At 38.8% G+C, this 16,720-nt stretch overlaps 2 protein-coding genes across 2 annotated transcripts; both read left to right on the top strand.

The window, feature by feature from the left end:
* LOC109218658 (basic blue protein-like) lies at nucleotides 13,989-14,564 on the top strand. Its single transcript, XM_019383032.1, has 2 exons — nucleotides 13,989-14,157; nucleotides 14,371-14,564. The coding sequence occupies exons 1-2, from the start codon at nucleotides 13,989-13,991 to the stop codon at nucleotides 14,562-14,564; spliced, it is 363 nt and encodes a 120-aa protein (XP_019238577.1).
* On the top strand, nucleotides 15,947-16,421 carry LOC109222943 (basic blue protein-like). Its single transcript, XM_019387226.1, has 2 exons — nucleotides 15,947-16,118; nucleotides 16,225-16,421. The coding sequence occupies exons 1-2, from the start codon at nucleotides 15,947-15,949 to the stop codon at nucleotides 16,419-16,421; spliced, it is 369 nt and encodes a 122-aa protein (XP_019242771.1).

Genomic DNA, 16,720 nt, shown 5'->3' with positions numbered 1-16,720 from the left:
GTGACGAAAAAGTTGTCTTCCACATTTGCAAATCGATGAGGCAACCGAATAGTACTGAAGTTTGCTCTTTTGTGGATCTTGTGATGGAGGTGAGAGTTGATGACACGAGTGCCATGATCATTGTGGAGGATCCTTTGGAAACTATATTGTTAAACCATGATGTGACTGAGATGAAGGCTTGGCAGAGTATGTTAATGCTTTGCAAGGAATGGATTCTTACTCCTATGAGCCCCGTAAACTTTCCTTGGATCTTGAGAACAGAAAGACTCCACCAACAAAGCCCTCAATCGAGGAACCTCCCGTATTGGAGTTGAAGCCTTTGCCTTCACACCTCAGACAACGTTCCGATCTAAAGGTGCAAGTGATAAACCAAAAGGGAGGGTTGAATCCTCCCGAGGCAGGGGAAAAGGAGGACAAGGAAGGACCAAGTTACCACTTGAGATCCAGAAATCTATAGAGAAGCTTCGGAAAACCATCAAAGCTGCGGACAAAGCCGCATCCCATTCTGAAGGGAGTGAGTATGTCCCTTCCCGAGAAGTTTCGGAAGGAGACTCAGTGCCAACCTATGTTCCTACAGACTTTCCAGAGAAATTTTAGTTGCAAGATGAACCTACACCCTCTTCTTCTTCTGAGTCGTCTAATGGTTCGGAGGAAAGTAGTGAGGCTTCAGCATCAGCTTCTCCACCTGCCACACCTTTGGCCTCACCAATGAACCCTATTGATGTAGATGTTGAGATCCTTGACGACGGGAGGGGTGGTGACACCCAAGAAGGGGGTTTGAGAGAACAAGGAACCCCGTGGTATGGCATGAACGGTTCATTAGTGAGAAAGCCTATCACAAATTCTGGGAATGGTGGCCGCAGAGGTCTCTCACCCTCGAGAGGCAATTCATAGAAAGGGATCTTCTACCCCACAACCCCAATGTGAAGAGGCAATTTGATAAAAAATTAGGGTGGAAATTCTTTACAAGCAAGCTGCCGGAGGCCAATGAATATTTAGTCAAAGAGTTCTATGCCAACGTAGCCCACATCAAAAAGGGCACCTATGTGACCAAGGTGCGAAACCGGAAGATTAGATTTGATGGCAAGAAACTGAATGACTATGATGGGTTCGATGATGAGGATGAGTCCCTGTATCTAGAGAAGGTGGCTATGGATGATTTAGCCCGCCCTTGGCTTGCATCGGTGATCGCTATTCCTGGGACTACTCCAGCTTGGCTGACACCTGGGGCCCCGATCTACTGAACACTCTAAGCTTTGAAGCGAAGGGGTGGTCTACTTTTGTGTGCAGCCGGTTAGACCCTACTACACATGACAGTGATATGCCGCTTTCTCGGGTTCTTATTGTGGGGGCTATTATGGCGGGGTACCCGATCAATGTCGGGAATATTATGGCCAAGTTGATTAATAGAGCGGCTGGAAAAGATGAAAGTTCATATCCCTTCCCAAACTTCCTCACCATGTACCTAGAAGATCAGGAAGTAGAAGGAAGGCAATTTGACACCAAAGTGAAACCAAAAAGGCCATTCTCCTGGTACAGCCTTCTGGGTCCGGACAACCCCAAGTCCAAGGGCAAAGCCACCACTTCCACTGGCCATTCTGAAGAGCCAGCGGTGGTGGCCATTGGTTCTGAGCCTTCCACTGCCATGCCACATCCTCCCTCTGGACCATCTACTTCAATGCATTCTTCAGTGCCTTCTTCATCAGCATACCCTCTCACTGCACTGAGGGTTAATCAGACTCTTTCCAGCATCAACAACTGAATGCAGGCAGCTACATCTAAGCTGTCTATCCTATCCAGCACAGTGGTAGCTCAGTCAGTTCTAGCACAGCCTCAGGTGCCCGTTTCAGTGGAGGAATCTCTAAAGGAGCTTTTGGACAACCAAAAGAAGCTCCAGGATAACCAGAAGCTAATCATGGATGCTTTGGAGGCACAAGGAAAAGCAATCAAGGACCTGGGCAAACAAACGAAGAAGATGAAGAAGACTCGGGCCTCAAAGGAGTCAGTAAAGCTGCTGAGCAAGGAGGTTGAGAAGATTAGATCAGCTGGAGACATTCCATTAGACCTACTCTTGGAGGAGCCAGTCCCAGCAGCTCAGGCAGCACAGGCACCAGAGCAGGAAGCTGACAGAGAGCCCATGAGGAGAGGGGTGATCCCCCAGACTGAGGATTTGGAGATTGAGCTGGAGGACCCCGAGGGAGGTGACTCAGGCCAGCCACAGGACCTAGCCGGTGACCCCATGTAGACAGAGGCATCATAAGGAGTTCTTCTTTATTCTCTACCCTTCCCCTATTCTATTTTTGCTGATAGCATTGAGGACAATGCTACTTTTTATTTGGGGGGTGGCCTATTTTGATGATGATTTGGATATTTTGGATATTTGGTTTGTAATAACCTTGATACTATTTTCCGTTATTCTCGTACTTTTTACTTTTGATATGTATATAAAGTTACTTCTCCATGTATATATTCATTTCCCTTTTATGTATATATTCGTCTCAATCCCCTATTGTACATATTCAGTTTACTTTTCGTAGTTTACTTTATAACTTCTTTTGAAATTTTCCTTAATAGAGTAGCTTCTTATTTCATTCAGTAGTTTCTTTTTCAATTGGTAGCTTCTTACTTTTACAAGTTTTCGTGATCAATAAGCCTTTGGTTTTCTTAATGCTCTTTCCAAAGGTAGAATTTGTGTGAATTGGGTGGCTCTTCCCGATGATGGATGGCGTGACAACCTTCTTAAGGGTTTGAGTCTGTTTTTCTTTATGTTTTTGTGTAAATAGTAGTAATGAATAAAAGTGACTCAGGCAAAGCTTCACTTGGGCCTAGCACATTTATCCTTGACCTTATGGTTAGAAAAAAGTTGATTTGCAAAGAATGGTGCTAGTTGTGACCTTTAGACTCTTGTGTTGACTAAACAATCATCGAGTGGCTTCTTGGAGCCATTTGTGTTTCTCAATCTTAGCTAGGGTTGTTGTGGGCCCTCGACTCTGTCTCTTTAGCAATCCAACAGCTTGTGAGGTGAGGTATTAATTTGCAAGTCCAAGTCCTGTGCCAATAAGTCTAGAACTTGCCCTGAATATTTGTCTAGGCGAAATTCTAAATGTAGCTCGACTTGAGAAATGATTATAGGCTCTCCTTGATCCAAATTGAAACTTGAAAGCATCCATAGCCCACCAAATATGATATCCCTAGTCAACGCCGTTGAGCCGAAGCCCTTGTTCTTTCAATAACCATGATACAAGCCTTTTTCCATTCTAAAATGACCCTCTCTTGGCACCCGATCTTTCCTTAGTACAATTAGCAAAAGCATAAGTTTGGGGGGAGTGACGAGGAATGCAAAAGTGATAAAAGGTACAAAATGAAGAAAAGGGAAGGCAAAAGAAAAAGAAAGAAAAGCCAAAAAGTCAAAAAGAAAGTGAATAATATAGAAAAAATGAAGGGATTCAATAAAAGCAATGATGAAAGGCTTGGAATGATTAGAAAGGAGAAAGAGGATTGTCATGAACAAGAAAGAGTGACAGTGTGTCTCTCTAGTCCCCTAAGGAAGAAGAAAATGACTCAAAGAGTCAAGAAAGTGTGAGCCGAAATGAGAAAATGAAGTGCTTAAGGAAAGATGAAACCTTCATAGACCGATATATCCTACCTTGATCCAAAAGCCTTCACTACATTCCCGCAAAAGCCCTATATGATGTCGAGTTGAGTGAGCTTACATTAGTGGTGATTCACATAAGGGGAAAGCTTATGGTACTTAGAGCCGAACTTGTGACCTTCCTTTTTGAGAGATGAGCGTACTTTTCCAAAATCCTTGTTCTGAGTGCTACTATCTAAAGTGAGGTTTGCTTATGGAGAGTAGAGGAGTAAGAGTTTGGGTTCCACAATGACCTATGTAGTAGAAAGAGTTTCCTTGATGAGTTAAGTCAACTCTTGATGCTTTTGTGTCGCACTAGGGCTATCGTACTAAAAAGGTTGTGTGTTGTTAATAATGCATTTGAGTTGAGCGTAATTGTTAACCCCAATTGATGCTTGATGAAGTCACCTTAGGACAGCTGAAAATTTCCTTTCTTTTATCTTGAGGAGGTGGGAATTACCTTGTTTGCTTGAGGACAAGCAAAAGCTTAAGTTTGGGGGAGTTGATAACCATGGATTTTAGCCTATATTATGCTCTCTTTTGCTTAGGTTTTGGATCAAAAATGTGTAAAAGTATTCCAGAAAATTGACTTATTATGCTTTTCTACAGGGTTTGGTCAAAATGAGGCAAGAAAGCCATAATCAACTCATGGAGGAGTTAAAATTGCACAAGTTCAAAGCTGAGACAAAAGCGGTGACCGCGAAGGAAAAGAGCGGCCGCGGAAGATCCACCGCTGAAGCGGCCACAATTACGCGGTCCGCGAAATTGAGGTTCAGAGAAGGTGTTTTGGGTGCAACAGAGACCGCTGACGGCGATGAAAAATACGGCCACGGAATACCTGACGCGGCCGCGGTGGTATTTCCGCTGAGAGCGACGATCATGGTTCGGAGACCCTGCAAAGTGAGCCTAACTGAGGAGCGCGATCCGCGTCCAAATTGCGTGGCCGCGGTTGAGGCAAACGTTGAGGCGGTAACTTTTATGTTGTCCGCTAAATCAAGTCCAAACCAAGCACAAAAGTGAAAAAATACGGTCCGCGCTTGTTCTGAGCAGCCGCGGAAGTCCTTACGCTGAGGCGCTCATTATTTCACTGACAACGAAACCTCCGTAAGAGTATTTATGTCTAGTAATTTCAGCTGCGTATAAATAGTTCTTTTTCACATATTTAGGTCATCTTTTGTCTGAGGAGCTCGTGAACAGCCGTATTTTACTACTTAGAGTAATTTTAGAGCAGCTTTAGCTATTAATCTTAGATTTTATTCTTGTAATCAACTTTTATGGCTTATATTTCATTTTCATCTTTGATTTCCACCTTGATTATGAGTAGCTAAACCCATTAGCTAGGGTTGTGACCCAACCCTAGTGTAGGTATTTAATGGATCTTAAATTTTAGGGCTTAATTGTTTATGGGTTAGTGATATAGCTTGATTCATGCTTTAATTGTAGAATTGGTGGTTGCAAACACTGATTCATGCCTTTTTGACTTAGACTCTTCTTGAAAAAGAGGGACTAAGTCTAGGAAATTTAGGCTAACAAGGAATTGGGGTGCATTCAAGAGATTGATATCCCCAATTAAAGGGTTAAACCTAGAGATAGTGATACCCGACTCGAGCTAATTTTGCTTGCATTGTTTGAACACCCAATTGGGCTTAAGAAAGCCAATTAGGGCAAAGTCACTCAAACTACCGAGAGGTATAGAGTGAGTAATTATGTGCAAAGGTTATATCATGATCCCAAATATAACAAGTTTGTCCTAAATTCTGGACCCTATTAGATACTCGCCTAGGTGTAAGTCACTTCCCTAGTGCTTTTTATCAATTGAGAAAAATCCTACAAAAATATTATACTTAGATTACTTTCAGCAATCAGTAGCATTAAAAGTAGAATAGAAACAAATCCAAACATGGTCAGAAGTGTAATTAATAGCAACACGCATAGCTAGATTGGATAGAAACCCAACTCCCAACCAATATTAGCTTCTTGTGGATATCGATCCCGACCTTTCGGGTAAAAACTGCATCGACCACTCTTTGCCATTTTATAGTGGTATAGGGTTGGAGCCGATCAAGGACGCGACAGAGGTTTCTGGTCGGCGGATAGATTCGCTACCGATAGGAGAACCGATCGCGGCTCGAATAATAGGTCATTGCAGGATAAAGAAACATCGGGTTCTCGAGATTCTTCTTCTTTTTTCTTAAACTCCGTGCCGAGTCAAACTACCTCATCTAATATGAAACGGAGGGAGTAATAGACTTGTTAGGTAAAATAAATAATTAAGATGGTTTTGCATTGACAATATTCTTTTCCAGAAGAACGAGATTTATTAGAATAAAGGGAGATCCCATTAACCCATTTAATGAGAAGGAGAATTTGGAGATTATCATTAACAGTGAAGAGGCCTCGAAAGAAAGTGAAGAAGTGAATCATGGATAGGGCGATATTTTTATTTTAGAAAAGATATACTAGGAATTACATAAAGAATATTAGGATAAAATAGTAAAATTATTGGTCAAAGCAAAAGTGCTTATAAGTTTAAAAGTCATAAGTTGGGGGTGACCAACTTATGACTTATAGCTTATTTTGGCTTATAAGCACTCAGTTTATAAGCACTTTTGGTGTTACCAAACGCGTAAATAAGCTAAAAATGCTTATAAGCCAGTTTGACCAACTTATAAGCTTCGCCAAACACCCCTTAGAATGGCTATCTATGCATTTACCTCGTTAGTAGATGTCCCGAATTGTCCTCAAGTTAAGATTTTTTTAAAATTTCGGAACAAAATAAGTATTAGCCAATGTCCAAATAACATCCCTGAGAATGGCTATCTATGCATTTACCTCGTTAGTAGATTTCTGTCAATCCCAATTACTTGCCCCGTTAGTAGATTTCTGTCAATTCCAATTACACGTATTTAAGTGAAATCCAATTACGTTTAGTTGGATGATCTTGATAAATAGACACTTTTGAGGTCAGCTATAAGAGTTTGGTCTTATTTTGAATTGTATTGGCAAAGTATCCATTTATTAATGCAAAAATACAAGTTTTGATAAAAATACTTCTATCTAAAAATACGGAACAGTTCTAGGAACTGCTACATGACTTTCAATCTTTATAAGTTCAAAATTCAGGAATTGTTCCTGGAGTTTGAATGAACAGTTCTATCTAAGAATTGTTTGAGGTGTCACTAAGTCATGAGCATCTAAACAACCAGTCTAAGAACTGAGTCTACAACAGTCTGTGTTAAAATGCCAATACAGAAAAGAAAAGATAACAAGAAAGGAGAGACAAGGACTACAGACGCCGGCAGCTACCTCGTAAGTCTTTGATACTCAACCACGCGCGAGATCAACGTCCACCGTATCCGAAAACACCTGGATCTGCACACGAGGTGCAAGGAGTAACGTGAGTACATCCAACTCAGTAAGTAACAAGAATAAATAAGGAACTGAAGAAAGTGACGAGCTACACAGTTATAGTTCATTTTCAGTAATTTCAGCAAAGAATAGACATGCTTTCAAATCCGGCAGTTTAAGTCAAATCAGTTTTATACAGTTCAAGTTCAAGTAAACCGGATATAAAGTCTTTCAGAAATTTCACAACAATGACAGATAGCAACTAAATGCAACAACAAAGGAAAGCAAGTACTGCCTCTCAGGGCAACTGTCGCTCAACTCATCTCCACAGCTCAATCACTCGGCTACAATCTTTAGGTACATGCACTCACTAGGGGTTTACAGACTCCGGGGGGCTCCTACAGCCCAAGCGCTATAATCTGCACGGACAACTCACGTGCTATAATATCATAGCAAGATCCACACGGACAACTCAAGTGCTACAGTATCATATCAGGATCTGCACGGACAACTCACGTGCTACAATATCAATACCTCACCTTTAGGCCCTCGGCCTCACTCAGTCATCAACCTCCCTAGTCTATCGGGTTCTCATAAATCATATAAATCAGCCCAAACAGAGATAATAACATGTATCAACAAGGAACAAGAAGAGATGGAGGTATGATACGCAAGAAAATCATGACTGAGTACAAGACATCAAATAGCAGTTCATTCAGCAAGTACACGACCTCTGCGGGTCCCAACAGTGACTTCATATAGCCTAAGCATGATTTCTAACATGGATTTTAGTCTAATTTCTATAACACTGAGAGAAACATATAGCTAATAGCAAGTTATTTCAATTTACGGTTCCACGGGACGGACCAAGTCACAATTCACACGATGCACGCCCACACGCTCGTCACCTAGCATGTGCGTCACCTCCAAAATAATCACATAACACAACATCCGGGGTTTCATACCCTTAGGACCAGGTTTAAAACTATTACTTACCCTCAATTCGAGCAAAATGCTACTCCAAAATGCCTTTGACTCGCGAGTCGGCCTTCGAATGTCCCGAATCTAGCCACAAGTAGTACAATACAATTAGTATAGGCTAAAGGGATCAATTCCACAAGAAAACTACTGAATTAGAGCCAAAATCCGAAATCGGCCCGAACCTGGCCCCCGAGCCAACGTCTCGAAATCCGACAAAAGTCATAAAAACCCAAAAGCACATTCCCTCACGAGTCTAACCATACCAAATTTACTCAAATTCGATGACAAAATCCCGTTCAAAACCTCAAAAATCCATCTCAAGAACACTTCCTCTTTTCCCCCAGTTTTTCACCCCAAATATAAATTTGATAATGAAATTAAAGACATAATCATGAAATTTAGCCAAAACCAAGTAAGAATGACTTACCCCAATGTTTTTCCTTGAAAAATCTCTCAAGAATCGCCTCTCTCCAAGCTCCAATTCGTCAAAAATGGAAAATGGGATGAAGTACCCTTATTTTATAACTTAAAGTTTTTGTCCAGGCTGTCCTCGGTCGCTACCCTTGATTTTGCCCTTGATTCTACCCTCGATTCTGCCCTCGATCATGGCCTCGATCATGACCTTGATTTTTGACCTCGATTTTGACAGATGAAGGAAACCAGAAAAATCACACCACCAGATATCAGCCATCTACCAAAGTCCCAAAATGATCCGTTAACCACCCGAAACTCACCTGAGGCCCTCGGGACCTCAACCAAACATATCAACAAGTCCCAAAACATCATACGAACTTAGTCGAATCCTCAAACAACATCAAAAATACGAATTACCCACGGACTCAAGCCTAATGAACTTCGAAATTTCTAAATTCTACAAACGACGTCAAACATATCAAATCACGTCCGATTGACCTCAAATTTTGCACACAAGTCATAAATGACACCACGAACCTACTCCAACTTCCGAAAATCCAATCCGACCCCGATATCAAAAAGTTCATTGCCGGTCAAACTTTCCAAGATTCCAACTTTCGGTATTTCAAGCCTAATTCTACTGCGGACCTCCAAAACACAATCCGGACACGCTCCTAAATCCAAAATCACTTAACGGAGCTAACGGAACCATAAAAATTCAAATCTGATGTCGATTACACATAAGTCAATATCCGGTCAACTTTTCAAACTTAAGCTTTCAAATAAGAGATTAAGTGTCTCAATTCATTCTGAAATCACTCCGGACCCGAACCAACTAACTCGATAAGTCATAATACAGCTGTAGAACACAAAAGAAGCAGAAAATGGGGGAATGGGGTTACAACTCTCGAAACGATCGGTCGGGTCGTTACACAACCAACACTCATCTACCTCAACGTCACGACCCAAATCCCCGCTCTGATCGTGATGGCGCCTCTCCTGAAGACAAGGCCAGCCTACTAACCCATATCGCCTTTTCAAAAAAATAGTTAAACATGAATAAGCAGTCTAAATATGATTTAAATAATATTAATTAGCGGAAGTACAACCCAACACAGCCCTAATCGGGGTGTCACAAGTCACGAGCATCTATAAGAGTGTAAATACAACTACAAGGTCTAAAAATACACTGAATAGGAATAATGAACAACAGAGAGAGAAGCGGTGTTGCGAACGCTGGCAGTCACCTCGCTAAACTCCTATAGCTCTGCCTCCAATCGGCCAAAACCCGCTACCGGGTGAATAAATACCTGCATCTGCACACGAGGTGCAGGGAGTAAAGTGAGCACTCCAACTCAGTGAGTAATAAAGGTAAATAATAACGGAGCAGTAAGAAATCACGTAAAACAAACCGTCATGCTGTATAGAGCAGTGTAAAACCCTTTTTAGAAAACAGTGAAGCTGTGAAATCCTTAGAAAACATCTTGGCTCAGTTTAAACCTCTTTTGGAAATAACTTTTTCAGCGGTTACGCAATTGAATGCAAACAATAGTGCAGATAAGCACAGAAATTCGCCCCTCGGGCACAACACTCAGTTTTCAGATAATGCAGGCAATCAGGTAGGTATTGCATGAAATAGCACAGACAACAGATAATGGCAGACAAATAAAATAAAGTAAACACATAGAACAGTACCAGTACCGCTGCAGCGTGCAGCCCGATCCATATATCGTTGCGGCGTGCAGCCCGATCCATTTATCGTCGACGGTGCTCACTGGGGGTGTGCAGACTCCGGGAGGGGCCCCTTACGGCCCAAGCGCAATATCAAGCCATCTCGTGGCATCAAATCTAGGCCCTCGGCCTCATATCAAATCAGTATCTCACTGCTGCGGCGTGCAGCCCGATCCAAAAGTATCCTCACAATACAGGCCCTCGGCCTTGCTCAGTCAAAAATCACATAAGCCACTAGGGCAACAGTAAAACATGATGCTCAGCCCAAATATTATTGGAAATATCATTTCAAGTGTTAAAGCAAAATAAACTTGGCTGAGTCTTAAAAACAGTGGAAAATACATAACTGAGTTCAGGTATAAAATCAAAACAGTGAGGAAATATCAACAACAATCCCCGAAGGGTTCAAATAGATGGCACGAAACCCAAATATGGCAATCAGCCCAAATTATGATGATAACAAGTAAATTTCAGTCAAATACGCAATAAATTCATCAATCGGGACGGACCAAGTCACAATCCCCAACGGTGCTCTACCCCACGCTCGCTATCCGGCGTGCAAGTCACCTCAATATAGCACTAAGATGTGCAAATACGGGGTTTCAAACCCTCAGGATATCATTTACAATCATTACTCACCTCAAACCGGCAAAAGCTCTAGCTCGCTATGCCCCTGTCTCTCAAATCGGGCTCCTCGCGCGTCGAATCTGACCAAAACCAGAACGAATACGTCACAATATGCTAAGGGAACAAAGCCCAAGCGAAAACAATCAAAAAATATCAAAAATTCCAAAATTAGCAAAACCCGAGCCCCGGGCCCACTTCTCGAAATCCGACGAAACTCACAAAATCCGACAACCCATTCAACCACGAGTCTAACCATACCAAAATTACTAATTTCCGATAACATTTCGACCCTCAAATCCTCAAATATATCCAAGAGGGTTTTCATACTTTTCCAACTTAAAATCACCAATTACATGTTAAAAATAACAATGGATTCGGGTAATCTAACCAAAATTGAGTTAAGAACACTTACCCCGATGTTTTTCTTGAAAATCTCTCGAAAAATTGCCTCACCCGAGCTCCCTTGGTCCAAAAATGGAAGAGTGAGACGAGTTTGGACTTTATTCTGCTGCCCAGGGATTTGTTCATCGCGTTCGCGGTCCTCCTCTCGCGTTCGCGAAGAACAAAATTTCCAAAAATTATTTTTCAAACTCTTCTCGGACAGCCTCTAGTATAATGGCAATAACTTTTGCTGCAGATGTCCAAATAACTATTATAATATGTTTCTGGAAACTAGATTCAAAGGGCTACAACTTTCGTTTTTGAATCATCTCAAAATTCATTGTAGATTGAGAGATACGAGCCTATGAAGTAAGACCTGCGCAACAGAATTTCTTCTTCTCCGCGAACGCGAGGCTCTCTTCGCGAACGCGAAGAACAAAATCCCAGAAGCCAAATCCTTCTTCGCGAACGCGAGGGGACCCTCGCGGACGCGAAGAACAATACCAGATACCAGCTTTAGCTATTGCAAAACAGCCCGAAATGATCCGAAACTACCCTGAAACACACCCGAGGCCCTCGGGACCTCAACCAAACACGCCAACATATCCCATAACATTATTCAAACTTATTCCAACCTTCGGAACGCTCAAAACAACATTAAAATACCAAATTTGCATCGGATTCAAGCCTAAGAATTTCAAGAACTTCCGAAACACGCATTTGATCAAAAAACCAACCAAATCACCTCCGAATAACCTGAAATTTTACACACATCCCAAATCACATAACGAAGCTACAGAAACTCTCGGAATTCCATTCCGGCCCTCGGATCAAAATCTCACCTATCAACCGGAAATTGCCAAAATACTAACTTCGCCAATTCAAGCCTAATTCTACACCGGACCTCCAAAACCACTTTCGATCACACTCCTAAGTCATAAATCACCCAACGAAGCTAACCAAATCATAAAAATTCCGATCCGAACTCATATACAAATAAGTCAACTCTTGGTCAAGCTTTTCAAATTCAAAGCTTTCAACTGAGACTGTTCTTTCAAATTCATTCCAAATTTTCCTGAAAACCAAAACCAACGACCTACATCAGTCATAATACATTACACGGAGCAAGTCATGCCCGAGACTGGCGATCAAAGTGCTAAAGCTCAAAACGACCGGTCGGGTCGTTACATATCAACTACCACAACTAACCACCCCATCACCATCAGCAACCATAACCGGCACTACCCATCATTTATAAACTACTACCACTCACTGCCACCTTCCGCAATCACAACTACCACCACCCGCTATTATTAACTATCACTACCCATCACCACCATCTTCAATCATAATCGCCACCATTACCAATCACCACTAGCCGCTACCTTGAACCACCACCATCAACCAAAACTACCACCAACCACCGGCTCTAGTCGGCATTTACAAGCACTTTAGCCATCACCACCAGCAACTATTATATTTTTAAAAAATTATATATTTTATTGATAGAATATTAGATTAATTAGTATTTTCATATGAATTTTATGTTTATTAATTTTCAAATAAAGTTAAATTTTATATATTCAGATGTTAAAAATCAAACAGTCTTAATCATTTAGTATTCAGATCTTAATACACATCTTAATATTCGGATGTGTATTCAGATTCAGACATCTCAATCTTTAAAAAAAAAAATGAGTCCTTAGTCGAATTTATGGCTAATCAAATTCATTCAAGCGTCTTGTTGATTTTTTTAGCTAATGAAAAAGGATTTCTCACGTATTATCTCAAGTTTAGGTACTTTTAAAAGATTGTCGTTTCTGGTAAAGGAGAAATTCTAATATTTTCTCTGGTTTTGGACTAGGAGGCAAGTAAATATAGTTGATCATTGCTCGGCAAGAGAGTCTATTATGCTAGTCACTTCTATTGAAAGTATGCTCCTAGTCCTATTGTAAACTTACTGATTGTTGATTTAGCATAATAAAAAAATTTGTTTGAGTTAAACAAAAAAGTAACTACGGTAATCAAGTCCAACGGAAAAGTAAATAATTACGGGGAAGTACATGTGAGTTAGTCTATATTCTTTTCTCTTGCCTAATTTAATCTATTCTGTATATTATTTGTAACTTCTTTTTACCTATTAACAGAATATTGCGAAAATGTGTTAGAAACTTATTTGAGAGTGATATTCATGTTTATCATTACACATTTAAGCATCGTTGGGTGAATTAAAATGAAAATTAAAATCTCTATTGCTCAAATTCTAAAAGATTGAAAACTCATAAATGATTTTTGTGATTTGTCCAAAATTTTGACAAATTGATAATTGGGGTTCGTTAGGGGTGTCATTTGAAACTCAATGGCTACATCTTCGCTTAATACATGTTGACCCAAATAAGTGGAGTTAGATTAATTCCTCAAGTTCAATAACATATATTTAATTGATATCCAACATTTTCGAGTATCAACGTTGAGAATAATAAAAAGCACACTTGTAACGAATATCTAATCAATATTAATCTGGAAAATCCTTGTATAGAATTACTTTCATCTAAACATTTATGTTAGGTTCTATAGTTGAATAATAAATTGCCCTGTTGTCACTTGTCCACACCAAAAGTCACACTTTTCACCATGCTACATATTAGCATATTTCATGAAATCTACATTGCATAATATAGTCAAAATCTGGAGAAACTAATATTATTAGCAATAATTGGACACTCTAGTTGTGCCACTATAAATAGCCACAAATTCTAACTTAAGGTATTCACCTAAGTTTCAAGTCTTAGGACTACACCTTTTGAAATTCCATCACAACTATACTATATACAGTTTCTACTAAAATACATAATTATTATTACTAAGTAGAAAAATGTCAGGAAAATTAGAAGGGTCTGCAATTTTTCTGGTCATATTTATGGTTTTATTTACCATCCAAATAGCAAATGCAACTACTTATAATGTTGGCGATGATGGTGGTTGGGATATTGGCGTTAGCAACTGGCCTAATGGCAAAAATTTCAAAGTTGGCGATGTGCTAGGTATGTATAAATTACGTGAAAAAATTAATTGAGCGAGATTTAATTCTTTTTTGAAGTTTTTAGAGCAATTTTAATGTCAAAATCCTTTTAAATAAATTAAACCATGTAACTGCTTATTTATTAAAACGAAAAATTAATTAAGAACTCGACTGCATTAGATACTTCATGGCTTTAACACCTTTTTTTTTTTTTTTTTTTTTTTTTTTTTTGCAGTGTTCAATTACCCCAAAAATGTTCACAGTGTGGTGATAGTGAACAAGGAGAACTACGATAGTTGTACGCCTTCTGGAAAAACATTGACTTCTGGAAATGATAAAGTAACACTTGGCAAGGGCACAAGCTACTTTATTTGTGGGAAGCCAACTCATTGTCAATTTGACCAAAAGATTGCAGTTACTGCTAATTAAATATATTATATTTAAGAGGACAAAATGTTTTAGTGTCAAAATTATTGGATCTTGATTTCAATTTTATGATATGAGATTATAAGGTCATATTTTATTGGTGATATTCTAGTTATATCAAAACGTAAAGTTTGAATATATTTCAGATAAAATTTCTTAGCCTTTTGAGTTTTTGATATTGGGAATATATCTATTCCTTCACATTTAAGTTAAATCAGAAAAAGATCGGTTTGAGCTAAATATTAACCTACAAATGAGATAATCGTGCTGGAGTCTTCTAAGATCCACAAATTACATCCTAATTATCATGTAAAGGCAAATATTTCCTTGTTTAACTGCAGAAAATTATTTTTAACGATACCACATTGAAAAAGAAAAAATGAAATATGACAAGCTTTATTTCAACAATAAATATAGCCGGGTATTTATATAAAGATCCAAAAAAAAAAGGGTATTATCACTTTTAGCCCGCGCGCACAAAGTACTATTTACATCTAGTATTCGAAAAAGTGTATAATTTTTGTATATAACATATAGATTTTATATATTTTTGTATAAAATATAAAAATTTTATATATAGTTTTTTCTATTATTTTTACAGCGGCTATATAGTATTCAATCTATTCTAATAACACCCACTCAAAAGAAAGCAAAACTTTGACCTTTTTGGCTACAAATAGCTAATTGGTTAATATTAGTAATATTTTATGAATTGACCATTTTTTATAATAAGCTACTTATAAATGGACATAACTGGTAATTTCCCAAACATTTGTTCCCATTTTTAAAATTAAAGTTGTGCAAATATAACACTTACACAAGTTACCTTTCCAGATAACGTTTGACTTAGGTCTAAAATTTTAGAAGTGTTAGACGAAGTCTAATGTTTTGTTTGTAAGGTTGAGAAAATATATGATAGTCTTTCGTAAGATTTTCAGTTTGCTCAAAAGAAATTTTATATTCCTACACAATTAGGAGAACTCAAAATTTGCATTAACCTCTAAATGCAAATGGTATCTTTGAACATTTTTGCTTCTTTGGAAACTATATTAAAATTTCCCTATTCTTTTTGTCACATTTCGTTCGGTAATCTTAGTCACTTTTGCCTCACTGGAAAGTCCATCAATTTTATCATAAAAATAAAGATTCTTTAATTTTTTAGCAATGAAAAACTTCGAAGATTACACTTTCGGAAGGTTGTTAATAAATTTGCAGATAATGGTAAAACAGTAGATATTCCAAATCCAATGAATTGTGAGCCAAATGGTACAAGAAGTTCCCTATAAAAGGGTCTAAATTCTCACTCAATTGGCACAACAACACTAAGAGTCTTTTCTTTTATATAATTCTTTTGCATATCCACTTAATATATTAATTCTTAAAAAATGTCAGGAGGAAAGAGAGTCACAATTATTGCCGTAGCTGTGATGCTATGCGTCCTTCTTCAAACCAGCATTTCAAAAGCAGCTACAATTCCTGCTGGTGGTGCTAATGGTTGGGGTTTCAACATGAATGGTTGGCCTAATGGCCAGACTTTCAAGGTTGGCGATGTCATTGGTAAGCATTCATAAGCAAATTTTTATATTCAAATAATAATGAAATTGTGCATCTATTTGACAAAAATTAACGTTTCTCTATTTCTTTTTTCTTTCCTAAAATACAGAATTTAAATACATGGCTGGGATGCACAACGTTGTGAAAGTGAGCAAGGCAGGATTTGACGCTTGTGATGGTACCGGAGGACAAGTTTTTAGTTCAGGAGACGACAAAGTAACACTTGTACAAGGAACACAGTACTTCATTTGTACCATCGGGCCACATTGTTCTAATGGCGTTAAGGCTGCTGTCACTGCCAATTAATTTATTTTAAATTAAAGTGCATTTATTAAATTAAATCTAGTAGTATTATTTCATTCCAATTGTTGTACTTTGGAGTACCATTGATATAGAATGTTTTATTTCATGATCCATACAGATAGATTTTTGCTTGTGGAGTACTTGTATGAAAGAAGAAAAAACTAGCATAATTAAGGGTGTGTTATTGGTATGAAGTAAAATAATTTTCGGAAAATGTTTTCTAATTTTCCAATGTTTGGTTGGCTTAAATGTTTTGGAGGAAAATGTTTTCCTTGTTAAGAGAAGGAAAACATTTTACAAAA

Source organism: Nicotiana attenuata, chromosome 2 (assembly GCF_001879085.1).
Source record: "Nicotiana attenuata strain UT chromosome 2, NIATTr2, whole genome shotgun sequence".
Classification (NCBI taxonomy): Eukaryota; Viridiplantae; Streptophyta; class Magnoliopsida; order Solanales; family Solanaceae; genus Nicotiana; species Nicotiana attenuata.
Note: the sequence above shows the minus strand (reverse complement) of the source record. Positions and strands in the feature narration are given on the sequence as shown.